Source organism: Malaclemys terrapin, chromosome 6 (genome assembly GCF_027887155.1).
Source record: "Malaclemys terrapin pileata isolate rMalTer1 chromosome 6, rMalTer1.hap1, whole genome shotgun sequence".
In the NCBI taxonomy this organism is placed as follows: Eukaryota; Metazoa; Chordata; order Testudines; family Emydidae; genus Malaclemys; species Malaclemys terrapin.
Genome location: NC_071510.1, coordinates 34757798 through 34772590, shown reverse-complemented (window position 1 = coordinate 34772590; position 14793 = coordinate 34757798). Strand labels below are relative to the sequence as shown.

General features: G+C 42.0%; 1 protein-coding gene across 6 annotated transcripts in view; it reads left to right on the top strand.

The window, feature by feature from the left end:
- Nucleotides 1-3696: 3696 nt before the first annotated feature.
- The window catches only part of CEP78 (centrosomal protein 78), a 48126-nt gene continuing 37029 nt past the window's right edge, over nt 3697-14793 (top strand). For 3 of the 6 annotated variants that reach the window (XM_054032947.1, XM_054032948.1, XM_054032943.1), the window contains exons 1-5: nt 3929-3977; nt 10247-10530; nt 11383-11558; nt 12086-12158; nt 12799-12902. In XM_054032947.1, the coding sequence (XP_053888922.1) occupies nt 10278-10530; nt 11383-11558; nt 12086-12158; nt 12799-12902 (606 nt within the window). In that variant the 5' untranslated portion in view covers nt 3929-3977; nt 10247-10277. Of the gene's footprint in view, nt 3868-3928; nt 3978-4344; nt 4388-8149; nt 8267-10246; nt 10531-11382; nt 11559-12085; nt 12159-12798; nt 12903-14793 lie in introns of those variants that run through there. The other 3 variants (XM_054032945.1, XM_054032944.1, XM_054032946.1) reach the window with 3 other exon arrangements.

The following is a 14793-nucleotide window of genomic DNA, read 5'->3' as shown; positions in this document are numbered from 1 at the left end:
ACAGAAGCATGAGATACTTTACTTGTAACCTTTATTTCTTAGATTCCTCGACAATCTGGAATAAAAAATTACTTCTTTTTCACTTTGGCAACACTTGTACAGTTTATCAGGCATTACAGAAATGGGGTGTCTGAACGCTCTCTCCACCTCTCCTTCGCTTGGATAATAAGCAGCAGCTCCTCAACAGCTGCCCCTTCTCCTTGGCAGGTGCAACAAACACTTTCCCTCCTGTTTCAATCTACTTTAGCCATTACTTGTCATGTCCATAAACCCGTATTGAATTGACTCCAGTAGATCCTGTTACATATAGAATGAAGGGTGAAGAGGAATTGTACAGAAAGCTGGAGGAAGATAATAGCAGGAAATTGGTTTTTGGGTTGACAAAAAAAGAGGAACACTGAAATAAAATATGAAAAGATCTTTGTGTGAAGGATGGGAACTGTATGGTGACTAACCCTAAAGAGGTGATAAAGGTATGGAAAAAATATTTTCAAAGGCTGTTAAATGAGAAGAGAGGGCTGTGAGTGCAAGAACTGCCAGCAATTATGAGGAACCCTCAAGAGGTATTGGTATCTGTGAGGGAGATAGAAGAAGCACTAAATAAAATGAATGCCAAAACAGCTGATGAAGATGAAATAACAGTTGATACGATCAACGCAGTTGAATATACTGGAGTAAAGTGGTTTCATAGATTACTGTGTGTTTGCGGGATCAAGCAAAGATGATGACTGGAGAACCTGACTGATTGTGCCTCTTTGGAAGGATAAGGGTGATGCAAATGATTGGAGCACCACCTTGTTAAGTGCATCTCCTAAAGTCCTTAGAGGGAAGACTGAGGGGCAAGGAAGAAAATAAAAGAGAGGAGCAACATGGCTTTAGAAAGGGAAGGAATACTATAGACAGTATTTGCAATAAGACAGAAGTCTGAAAGAACGATAAATGGAAGGCATAACTTAGAGCATATATTGATTATGAAGAAAGCAAATGACGTGGTTCTGTGGAAGCTGGTGTTTGGAGTATTGAGATCAATGGGTGGGGGACTTCAAGAAGTGGAGATAGAGGTGTTGAATTAAGCGTGGTAACAGTACATGGAATTTCACAGAGTTTTGATGTGGTAGCATGATTGAGACAAGAGCATGCCGACTCCACTTACCTTCATACTAGTTATGGAGTTAAGTAGGATAACCAAGCCTGTGGAGAGGCAAAGAAAACTAATCTATGCTGATGATCTGGCCCTTTTGGTTAATAGCAAAGAGGAATTGGCAAATATGGTATCAGAGTGGGTGTACATTTGAAGATCATGATTTGAAGGTAAACACAAAGAAAACTGAAGTTATGCAAATAGGAAGATAGAAGAAGAGCTGTTGATTGAAGTTTCAGGAGACAAGCTGAAGTGGAGGGAAAAAATTGAGTACAAGGGAAATACACTTAGTACCATCAGACAGAGATTTGAAAAAATGAAAACAAGAACCCAATGTACATGGGCAACAGTGAAAAAGGGGGCAGGAGTACTGTGGAACTGGCAATTAAGTAACAAACAAAGGAAAACTGTATGCTGTGTGTGTCTGACCCAGCCTGCTCTATGGTTTGGAAATGGAGGGTCTCAGGGAGATGGCGGAGAAAAAGAGGATACAAGTAGTATACAAGTAGGAGGAAGATGGACTTGGGACTCCCAATGAAAGCAAATGGTTGAGGTGGGCTGGACATGTGATAAGAATGGGAGAGTGACCAGAAAAGAAAGCATAAGAGATAGAAGACACCAAAAACCAGTGTGGAAGACCAAGGATATGATGATGAGACCTTTGAAGAGAAAAGGACTGGAATCCCAATACCTACAAAACCATGCCCTGGACCCCAAGGTGTGGCCAAGAATGGTGGGCACCTCCAACCTCATGTAAATGGGAAAAAGTCAAGAAACAAATGTTTCTGCTGTGGGTACTGCCCTTACCTGCACTAGGTGCTGGGTCTGCTGTGAAGGTGGGCCTTGCTGGAAGGGGGCAGTGGGGTGTCTAAGGCTGGGGGGTGGACTGTGTACTGTCTGGCAATGGGCGGCGTACCTCCCTTGTAGGCCTCGGACCTTGGGTGGGGTCCAGGGGCTGAGGAGTAGCTAGGTGACCAGGACGGGGATGGGCTCAGTTGACACCACCCCTGAGCCAGTTGATGCGCAGGGGGAGTAGGGTTACCATTCGTCCGGATTCCCCTGGACATGTCCGGGTTTTTGAGCTAAAAATAGCGTCCGGGGGGAATTTGTAAATGTCTGGACTCCCCCCCCGCAGAGCACGCACGGCTAACAGTGCAGCCGGCCGGATGGTGCCACTTACATGGGGCTCCGACAGCCAGAGAGAGCTCCTCCTCTTCCCCCCGCCTGCAGCAGAAATCACTCCCTCCCTCCATTCGCAGATCGGCTCCAGCAGTCTGGAGCTCCTCCCCCACTGCTGCCCAGCGTGCCGGGACGAGCGGCTCAGGCAGTTCCTGAGCAAATTCACCGAGACATTAGGCGAAGAAAGGCCAAAAACAAGGGGGCCAGGGGGTCGGAGAACGGGCAGGGAGGTTTTGGAGGGGGCAGTCAAGAGACAGGGGGGTCAGGAGTTCAGGGGGGGCTTTCTGGGGGTGTGGATAGGTTTTGGGCAGTCAGGGTACAGGTAGGGGGTAGGGTCCTGGGGGGGGTCTTAGGAGGGGGCAGTTAGGGGACGAGGAACAGAGAGGCTTAGGTAGGGGGTGAGGTTCTGGAGGGCAGTTAGGAGCAGGAGTCCCAGAAGGGAGCAGTCAGGGGACAAGGAGCGAGGGGGGGGGGGTTGGGAGTTCTAGGGGGGGAGCTGTCAGGGGGCAGGAGTGGGGAGAGGGATCGTAGCAGTCAATGGGACAGGGAGCAGAGGGGTTTAGATGGGTCAGGAGTTTTGGGGGGGCTGTCAGGGGGTGGGGAGTGGTTGGATGGGGCGTGGGAGTCATAGATTCATAGATTCATAGATTATAGGACTGGAAGGGACCTCGAGAGGTCATCGAGTCCAGTCCCCTGCCCGCATGGCAGGACCAAATACTGTCTAGACCATCCCTGATAGACATTTATCTAACCTACTCTTAAATATCTCCAGAGACGGAGATTCCACAACCTCCCTAGGCAATTTGTTCCAGTGTTTAACCACCCTGACAGTTAGGAACTTTTTCCTAATGTCCAACCTAGACCTCCCTTGCTGCAGTTTAAACCCATTGTTTCTGGTTCTATCCTTAGAGGCTAAGGTGAACAAGTTCTCTCCCTCCTCCTTATGACACCCTATTAGATACCTGAAAACTGCTATCATGTCCCAGGGGTCTGTCTGGGGGTGGGAGTGTGGATAAGGGTTGGGGCAGTCAGGGTACAGGTAGAGGGTAGGGTCCTAGGGGGCCAGTTAGGATGGGGGGGAGGGTCTCAGGAGAGGGCACTCAGGGTACAAGAGTCAGGGAGGCTTAAGTAGCGGGTGGAGTCCTGGGGGGGCAGTTAGGGGCAGGAGTCCCAGGAGGGGGTAGTCATGGGACAAGGAGCAGGGGGGGAGGGTTGAGGGTTTTGAGGCGGGGAGTGGAAGGGGCAGGGGCGGGGCTAGGGCAGGACAGGGGCGGGGCTCCTCCCGTCCTCTTTTTTGCTTGCTGAAATATGTAACCCTAGTGGGGAGGGGGCATAGCTTAGCGGGTATAAGCGTGGACTCGGTGAAATCCCGCCTCCGGATGGAAGCGGAGCCGGAAGCTGGCGGCGCGGGACGGTTTGATCCTGTCCTTGGATTCGGATTTCGGCCCAGGAATGGCTGGTACCACTGCCGAGTAACGGCGCGCGACGCCTACCACAGGGACCGCTCGTTGGGCGCGGCCATTTTGAACCGTGGTAGCAACCAATGGGTGAGCGAGCACCAGTAGTCACGTGTTAAGGGGCGGTTGGGAAACCAAGGAAACCTCCCCACGCGCTCGCCGCTGTCTGATAGCTACGAAGCGGGAGGGACCCGGGGTCGGTGAGTCCGGCTGGCTGGGCGTGCTGCGGGGGGAGAGGCAGAGAGTGCGCTACAGAAGAGTCTATGGGGAGATGGGGCCCGAGGGCAGAGGCACGCGGGGGCGCTGGGCACGAGCCTACCGGGGGAAAGTAGGGGCGAGCGCGCCAAGAGGGCGGGTGGTATAAATCTGTGAGCCGGGGGGAGGGGGATCGCCGTGACCACGCTTATTGGGAGCGTGAGGGGGGCGCGCGCATGTCTGGCAGCGCTAAGTGTGGGCCATGTGTGTCCTGGTGGGTCTCTGCCAGTCGTGCATATTTGCGACTGGTTTTGAACTTGCAGGTGGCGTTCGCTGTTTGGTTGCAGTGACTTCTTTGACTCTGTAAAAAAGGCTCCCAGTCTGTTTCCGTTCCTGGCTGGCGCTAGTAAATCAGGTCACTCAGAAGTGAAGGTTTATACAGCTCTCGAGAGGGGCGCATTGTGAGATCAGAACGAGAGAAAAGCTGGGATCAGCCTAAGCAGAGGCCAGTCACTTCCTGATCCCAGTCTACACACATGCGGGTTTGGGGCTTTGCCTGTAACGATACAGATTCAAGTTATGCTGCTTTAATAAATGATTTACTTGGAACAGTTCATTGAACATGTAGAACATGAATAGTTTTCTGTGATCGGATCTTATTACATAAATTATTTGCTTATGATATAAAACTCCGCCTACTATACAGTATTATAAGGATCTTTTTAACAGCAAGGAAAAAGACAAACATTTGTTTAACAGCAGGGCTGCTAGCTTTTGAGTGCATTTTGCATACATAACTTTTGAACATTTTTCAGAGGTCCTTGGCACCTATAGCGTCTAGGGGCTACAGATGGAGTTGTAAGGTTTAGCCCTTGTGAAAATCAAGCCCTATGATAATGCTGGGTGGGAAGAGCCAGTGGCAGAAAGAAATCCATGATAAGAATGTTAGGGTTGTCTTTGATAAAATATATATTGGAACTGTATAATAGTCCTTGTCCTGGGAGATTTAATACATCATAGCCCACTGTCTGCTTTACCTTCATTTACAGTCATGTTTTCAACCTTCAAGGCAATGCATTCCTGATACACTTATACATATATACTTATCTTATGTTATATTGTCTACAAAATTAACACCCAATCTGTGGGGAAAGGGAAGCAAAGTTGGACCATGTTCCCTTTTGATTGTATCACTTATAATTGTCATAAGAGGCAATTCAAATTCTTCTTAGTAAGTTTTTCCAAAAGAAGCATATAAAGCTGTAGTTTCCACTGAAGGTGCTTCTTAATTAGATTGTGCCTGAGCTGTCAATAAAACAGATGTGAAAATACAGTGCCCTGTTTTTGAAGTCTTCCTGAATCTTACAGCCTACAAGTAAATAAATGGAAGACTGTGCTTACTCCTGACTCTTCCTTGCAAGAAATATGAGAAAGTGGTTGTGTGAGAGATGCAGTGACTTAGTGTAACTTTTATATGCCTAATAGTTTTTAAAAAAATCAGATTATTGTATCTAAAAGTGGAGGAAGTGGTTGACACTCTGAATAGCCAATGTAGTGGCATGGTGTTGGATTTTACAGTTGGGTATTATTGGTTATGGAAGCATAGGGGTTTGCTTGTGTTTGTTTTGTTAAAGGCTAGGTTAGTGTGTTCATATTCTATGTCTGTGTGTAACCATCAACTTCTTGTCACATACAAACATCAGTATTTGCTTAATCTCATGCAATGGTTGGTCACAATTTCTAGTTCGGGAGGAACTGTTAGGAAAAATAGAAGTTTCACGCTTTGATGGAGATGTAATATATGCAAAGTATGTCATTGCAACACACAAATTGTCCAGTCAGCTTTTAGATTTCCAAACACTTTTTCAAATTATTTCTGTACTATCAGTACAGGATACTTGGGGCTTATTTGCACTTACAGTGCCGGAGCAACATAGCCGCTGTACTGCTTAGTGAAGACTCTTCCTACGCCGTCAGGAGAGCTTCTTCTGTCAGTGTAGGTTTTCCACCTCACCGAGCGACAGTAGCTATGTCGATAGGAGAAGCCCTCCTGTCAACATAGTGCTGTCTACATCAGGAGTTAGATCAGTATTACTATGTTGCTCAGTGTAGTGACATAATTATACTGACATAAGTTTGTAGTGTAGATCAAGGCTCAGTTTTGATTCATGTATAAAATTCCCATAACTCTTAAAATCTTTGATGCTCTGAGCATCTCCAGTCTCAGGATGGTCCGAGAACCTTTTGTTGGTCTCATTATTTGTATTATGGTACAGGGTGGATTTCATTTAAATCACTAGGAAGACTCGATTTAGTCATGGATTTCTACATAAAAGTGCATTTTTGTTGGTTGTTATAACCTAAATACATATTCTTCACAACTCAGAGATAGATGTAGGTTTCATTTTTAGAAGGTACACACAATACATTTTTAAAGTGATTTATTTTGAAAACTTTTCAGATTAGTTTTACAGCTATATCAGAAAATGAATGATTGTTTGGTTATTTCATTTATCATAGACAATGAGGAGTCCAGTGGCACCTTAAAGGCTAACAAATTTATTTGGGCATAAGCTTTTGTTGGTAAAAAGCACAAAAGCATATGCTTATGCCCAAATAAATTTGTTAGTCTTTAAGGTGCCACCGGACTCCTCGTTGTTTTTGTGGATACAGACTAACACAGCTGCCCCTCTGATACCATTTACCAAAGGTAATTGAAGCAGATAGTTCACCTCCCAGTGGCTTCATAAATATCTCCAATTCAGCAGGTTAATCATTAATATATGGAGGATTTTCTTGCCATGCTGTATTAGGAGGAGAACATCACCAGACAGACATTTTAAATTGTTTTATTTAAATAAAACAACAATGTTATGTATTCTGAATTTTTTTCTTCAACAGCAAACATATAATATTTTAACAAAACAAGCGTATGAACTTTTGAATTTAGTTAAACATTCAAGTTTTTTAAAATCAGGTTTGTTTTTGTTAACATTGTTTTTAACTAAAATAGTTAAGTTAAAATTAAATCGACCCTGTCAGCCAGGTCAACATGAGAAACTTAAAATATTGGCTTCTGCAGCTAACTCCGTCGTCTTCACTTTCATTTTCCTGTGTGTTCATAATCTGGAAAAGAAAAGAAAAGAAAAACAAGCTTTCCTACCTTTTCAGGTCCCAAATGATTTCTCAATTTGGAATGAATTAGTCTAAAGGAAGAAAACATTCTTTCTACACTGGCAGAAGAAGCTACTGCTGTTAAAAGTGAGATTATCACTTCAATAGTCTCTGACTGCAAGTGCTTAAGTGACTTCCACTAGTTCACTGGTGTGACTTTCTTTAAAACATCATCAGCAAACACATATTTCTTGAATGGTTCACCCTTCGCTCTGAAGTTTATTATAGTTGGCATTATGGAGGGATGATTGCTGGATGTCCATGTCATGGCCAACTCCTCTTCTTCAGCAGTTAAGGTTTGACCCTGGTACCGAGTATTGAGAATATTTGCAAGAAGATGAGCTGCAGATAGTGCTTGTCCCATTTGTTTTTTGTAATGCTTGTAATTTAACTCTGTCATTGCATATTTCTCTTTTTAAGATCTCACTCAGTTCCTTCCAATAAATACTGTATCTATAGTATTCCTTCCCTTCCTAAAGCTATGTTGCTCATCTCTTTTATTTTCTGGCCAATGGGAACGTCGGGGGAGGTGCCCACAGGCAAGGGCAGCGTGCAGAGTCCTCTGCCCCCTCCTCCCCCAGGGGCCGCAGGGATGTGGTGCCGGCTGCTTCCCTGAGCAGTGCATGGCGCGCAGCACCACGGGGGTGGCAATCTCGCGGGCTGGATCCAAAGCCCTGAGGGGCTGGATCCGGGCCGTAGTTTGCCCACCCCTGCTCTAGACCTTTTGCACGCTGCTCAATTTCTCCTTCATACACTTTATCCAGCAATTTGCCTGGGACATCTGCTCTGTTGGGTGGACTGTATCCTAGTCTTAATGACTGAACCATGTTAATGAAGTGTGGGTTCTCAATCATATGGAAAGGAGAATATGTTGCATAAACAAACCAGGCAATTTTTTCATCAATTACCTCTTTTTCTAATCTGCTGGTTCTTATCATAAACTTATCCATGGTTGTTTCCGGATGATAGCGTTTTTGTTTTTTTTTTCTTCTTTTTGCTACAGGTGATATACTGTGGCTATGTGATACATATGATGTGACTGAAACACTGTCATTGGCAAATAACTCTGAAACTTTAGAAAATGATGGTGATCTTGAAGGTGGATAGTCTTCAGAATCCTGTATGTTGAGGATGGATTCTCCTAAACAAAATAAGTCAATGCAGTTATTTAATTATTACCATGTTGCTCCTTTAGTATTACTCATTGCATTCACGGACACTCAGTACTACTTTAAAGGTGAAATTGTAAAAGGAAGATCTGCCTATTTCAGCTATTTATTTTTTTTATCACAACTGCATCTAAAATGATAGTACCATAGAGTAACAACTATATTTTTGCTCAAATGTGAGAATTCAAGAATAGTTCAGAAGGAAGCCAGGCAGTCCTTAAGAAAGAAGTATGAAATAAAAAAGTTTACCAACCTGAAGATCCTGAATGGTCAGACATGTTTCTTTCATCATTTTCAACGTAGCTTCCTCCTGAGAAGAAACATTTCTCATGATGTTTCGTTCGGGCGGCCTTGCACTTTTTTGTTGCACTGTTTGCATTTTGCAGGCATGCCTGTCTTACCCACAGGTAGAGGAACTTCATTAAAATATTCCCAAACTGGGTCTCTTTTACTGCCTGCTGCCATTGTAGGTTTTCCCGTCTAGTGAGAGAAGGTATGGTAGATCTCAACTCAATGGAGGCTACAATCAGAAAGACCTCAAGACTTCTGGAATATGCTGCTCAAACAATTTCACTTTTGTTTCTACTGCCTGTCCCTCCCTTCTCACATTTATCTCCCAACTACTTCTCCTTGTCCAGATCTATTTTGCCCCCAACAATCTTCTATTCATTGAACTTTTTGAAACTTTGCACTTTCAGAGAGAGGTAAGGGATTAACTCTGTGTACACAAATTTGCAGAAGGACGATAGGGTTGAGGTCTGTTATTTCTCACCTCTATATATTATTTTTTTATTTATTTAAAAACATTTTTGCTGTTAACAAGCATGTTACCTCTGGAGACACAAATCCACAGTTTGAGAACTGCAAAACTAAGCATCTCTGATGGTATCTTCTAGACTGAGCACTGAGTCCCATTGGGTAGATGGAAAGATTAATTTAAATAATCTATACAGAAGCCCCTGGAATCTCATAAGATTGGGTCCCTAATCCATGAACTATTGGAACTCATTTACAAAACTTTTTTTAAACAATACATGAATATATTGTCTCATACTATAGAATTAGAATTTATAATCCCTATTCCATGATGACATATCTTTGAGCTGTAATGTATCTTAATTAAAATGAACCTTAGATAGATTTTTTCCTCAAAAAGCATTTTATCAAAAAAATCTGATTTAAAAATTTAAATCACTGATTTTTATCCACCCTGTTACAGCAGGCTAGAGACCCTAACCATGGATTAAGGCCCCATTGTGCTAGGTGCTATACCAACACATAACAGAAATACTTTGATCGTAAGCTCTTCTCATTCTAAGATGAGAGACACTGGTACATAGAGGAAGCACAGGGTAACAGTGAGATGATTACTCCAATTCTTTTAGAATAAGAACACACAGTTTCTGTTTTGCCTGCAGTCAGTGAAGCAGTTTCTCAGTGGCTGCAACTGACAAGTTCTGGTTTTGATTATTTTCTAGAGTTGGACTATCCCATAGTAGTAGATTAGATTCCTGTCCAGCAAAGCACCTGAGCAGGTGCTTAACTTGGAACATATGAGCACTCCTAGGAGCAAGGATCTCCCTGTATGTATCTCATTGCTGGATCAGGATGTAAGTCAGCACCAGCTTAAGGCATTGAGCGTTCCACAAGAAGCACCCAGCATGTGGGAGCATGGAGCCTTGAAAGGTTAGCTTTATAGTAGTTACCTTCACAGATGTAGTCAACGTGCTATCAGTGTAAGGGTTTTTCTTTCCTTCCATCTCATTCAGTTGGGTATAGTACTTTAAACATAATGATATTTAGTGAATTGTTTGAATGTAAGCTTTATTCTGGTTTTTTTAATATTGTGTGCCCGTATGTTAATATTGAAAGCATGTAACATTAAATCTACTGTTCAATGGAATCAGTCTTTTATTTTTTTTCTTCCTCAGTTTAGAGAGAAACTCAGCACGTTGAATAGAAATGATTGACTCAGTCAAAATAAGGAGACAGAGCACCTTGGATTTTTACTCACACTATGAATTTCTCTGTGCCGTTCAAGGCTCTGTCCCACTAAAAACTGTGAAAGCTAATATGAATCAGGGCATTCTTGAGCTAAATGCAGATCGCCTCAAGGCTCCTGACTGGGCACCACTTCTGAATGCTATCAGGCATAATAAGACTTTGACTTCTATTGTAATAAGAAGCTTTCATCAACAGGGTCTTGGAGAATCAGGTTTGTAATGACCACTTGAGATCTTTATTATATCTGTCTAGATGGGAATTCATTACAGGAAAACTGGGAGTTTTTTTAAAATGATTTACCATTTTAGTGGTCCCCACTAAGCCCCCACTTCGGACTAAGGTACGCAAATTCAGCTACATTAATAACGTACCTTAGTTCGAACTTACCGCGGGTCCAGACGCGGCAGGAAGGCTCCCCCGTCGATGCCGCGTACTCCTCTCGGTGAGCTGGAGTACCGGTGTCGACGGCGAGCACTTCCGGGATCGATTTATCGCGTCTTAACCAGACGCGATAAATCGATCCCAGAACATCGATTGCCTGCCGCCGGACCCTCCGGTAAGTGAAGACGTACCCTTAGTTAAAGCACAATAGACCAATCTTGTGTTGAAAGCTGAGTTATCGCAATATAGGATTGTGTGGTATGAATAACATCAGCTGGAGACACTTAGTGGAGCTCTCTCCTTTCCTTTTAATGGTCCACTAGGTGGTGGTGATAAAAAAAAATCCAAGAGGTATAAAAATGAAATTTCAGGTATTACTTCTTGGGGATAGGAAAAACCTTCCCTATGGCCAGTTTATTTATATCTGTTAGGGGATTCCCCCCCCTCCCCCTTCTGGGTTTTGGCTTCTGTGGGAGATAGGATACTGGATTAAATGAACGACTGTTCTGATCCCATATAGCAATTGGTGTGTGTATGGTGGAAAAAAGGAATAATTCTTCAGATATCACAATCATAAAACAAAGAAATGAGAAATTCTGGCCCCACTTACCGCAATGGCAAAAATCCTACTGATTCAGTGGGGCCCGGATGTTATCAGTAATTCACTTTTGTTGTTTATTAGGGGCTGACAGACCTAAAACCTACTTTAGAAGACGAATTCCAGCAATTCGATCAAAAGACATGACTACTCAATTATGTAAAGCCATCAGAGGTTGTCTGAATATGTCAAGTGCTCTAAAAAATTTGGAACTTGAGGGACTGCTTCTAAGAGAGCGAGATCTAATATTTTTAACAAAGGTAAGACTACACACACACAAATGTATACATTTAGCAATAAAGATGTTGGGTGAGATTCTATTTTATAGTTCTTAAAGGTTTACCACAGATGTTGGTGGAGCTATGGTAGATTTAAGCTTCCTTTGCCCTTGATTATTCTCAGGGTTGGAGAGGCCCCTAGTGTAATTTAAGACAGATCTGGGGACTTCTCAAAGTTATTGCAATCTCTTCAGGTTGTCTGGCATGTTGCAGCCCTCCCTCTGACATGTCATCCCAGCACTACCCTGGCATGCCCCCTTCACTGGGGCTTAAGAGGGAGTGCTTAGAAGGCAGATTTACAGCTATCTTCCACAGTTTCTGCACTAGGAGAATCCTCCCTCAGACACAAATAAGGCTTTTAGGGCCCCTTTGCACCATTCTGTCCCTTTTACATGCATAAAGGATCCATAGTGGGAGTGAGAACCACTACTTTTTCTTCAGATATGTGCTATTAAAATATTGTTATTCAAGCATTTTAAAAAATGTTTTCAATGATTTTTATTTTGAAGGGGTTGGCCAAGACATCATCTTTGGAGAGCTTGTCATTAGCACATTGTCCAATTGGAGATGGAGGATTGGAAAGTAAGTTTTGAAATTTAAAAGAAATAGCCTAAGGTGATCTGTGTCTTTTGTGTTATTGCTTTTAAAATACCTTTTTAAAAAAATCTCATTGTTCCATCCCTATTTAAATCTGTATTGATTATAACAGAAAACAATCATGTTCACTTTGAACACTGTGAAATTTTGCGTGTGAAGTGCAAGACTTGTCATTGCTGTGACTATCTATCTTTTTCTTTTTTTAGTGTTTGGTTCTGAGCATTCTTCACACTGAAATAAAGTAGTACCCTCCTGTATGCTGCAAGCAAACAAACTCTTATGTTAAAAAGTTCCTTTTTATAAATGTGTACAAGTCACGAAATACATTAGCTAACATTTATATCAAGTGGAATATCTAAACTGCTTTAACATGAAATATAAAGCAGTTCTGAAATATACCTATTTTAAAGATATTTCATGTTTGTATGCAAAAAGTTATGGAACAGTTAAAATATTTTTATTTAAAATAAATAATATACATCGCTCTTCTACAGTAGTTCTTCATTCAAGGATATAGGTTCTTTACTAATGCTAATTATGCCTTTATAACACCACCGTAAGAAACATGGTAAGTATTATTCATTTTAATGATCTGACTGTAATTTTTTTATCTTTTTAACTTCAGCAATCTGTCAAAGTGTGAGAAACTCTGCCAACATCAAATCTATAAATTTTACAGGATGTAGTTTGACCTGGCGGGGAGCAGAACACTTGGCCAATGTCTTAAAGGTAACCTGCCTTTTGTAAAGGCAAATATTTAAATGGATTAATATAATGTATATACATTGTGATTCATAGCTGAGTCTAGTATGTAAACACAATTTATTTACATATTTTAATATTAATAACATTCTGATACTATAGGAAAAGCCCTAGTGTAATTTACTGCTAGTGTCGCATTGGATTCCCAATATTCCTCTTAAGATGATATCTCTTCAGTGAGATAACTGCTGCTAGCAAGATATGCATATATGGCTATTTTCTGTTACATCCGTGAAATAGTATAGGGTTATATGACGAGAAATAGTTCATGTCATATGAATGTTTAAGACTCCAATAATATAGCTCAGCACATTAATGTAATCATAGTTCTACATATCCTGGTTTGATTAGGGTGACTTGGGCCCCAATTAAACAAAGTACTTCAGCATCTGCATAACTTCAAGCAGTGAAGTCAATGGGACTATTTGCATGCTTAAAGTTATATATATTCTTCTATACCACCCAGGATTAGGGCCTATGAGAGCACAAATAGTCATTCTAATTTTAATTGTTTGCACTACACTTTAGCTGCTGTCTTCTTTTTGTTGATAAAGAAACAAGCTAAGCTTATGCACATCAGTAGCTCAAGGAAAATGATTGTACTTTTGGCAATACAATCTCCTCTTCTATCCCAAGCATTGAGGTCCTGATCCAATGCCTATGGAAGAAAATGGAAGTCTTTCCACTGAGTTCAGTGGGTTTGGATCAGGACTCTTGGCCTTATGGGCTGTATTCGATCATCTGGAAGCTGTTAAAGCATGAAAGAAAAACAGATGTGCTTAGATTAGACCTGCATAATTAAAAATATTGTCTAGATGGCTTTCTAGCTGAAATTTAGGCCTGAATCAAAGACAGCCTGGCTCCCAGACTGCCTGAAGTATACACAGAGGCTTTTGTTAAAGACTCTGTACCTTCTTTAGTGAATGAATCGCTAGTTTCTGTCAAGCTTTAAGCCTGGCAAAGATGCCCAAGAATGTGCTAGCTTTTGCTCAATACCCTTAATGAACTCTGGCATTACTTGTCTAAAATTCTACCTGGATGACTAGAAAAAATAATGAGGAACGTAACGCTGCTTCAATAGGATTTTTACAAAAGAGATGTGGGTCAGACAACACTCGTCAGCTTCTCTGCACTGTCCTACTATTAAAACCTTTCAGAACTGTTCTGTCACATGTAGAAAAACTCTTTGTTCCTCATTCTACAAAAATTTGGATTTGGTCCCTCTTTCATTTCCTGGATTAGACTTTTGTACTCCAGTCCTAGCTTCTGTTGTTACCAATCATATAATCTCTCCTCCTTGGTACGAGACCGGGATGTCCCCTCTCCTCCTCCCTGTTTGATTTGGCTTTTGGAGTCAAATACAAATTAGAATACTTAGGGTTCCCAAGAGATGAAAATATGCCTACATGCTGATTATATATTTTTATTCACTACCAACCCCCTTCAGACCATCCCCAGCATTACAAATGGCTGAATTGTTCGGGAAAATTTCAGGGTAGAAAATAAATTGGCACAGTTTGGCAGCTCTCAGTATCTCTCGGGGTGCTTAACTTTGTCCTCTCAGGTTTATAGTTTTCATTGGCAGCAGGTGGAAATCAGGTAGTTAGTCCTCTTTTCCAGAGACCTAAGAAAAATAGTCAAAATTAATTTCAATTCTTTTATCACACAGATGGTTTTGGATTTACATAGATGTCTCCCTCTATCCGGGCAGAGTTAGAATATTAAAAACAAATGTTCTCCTGTGACTTCTTCTTGTTCTTAGCTCCTTGCTCTGTTTCTTTTCAAAATTAATAACACTTTTAAGAGCTCCTTGTGGGGTATGGGCAACAAGCCCAGATTATCCTTTGAAAAAATGCAG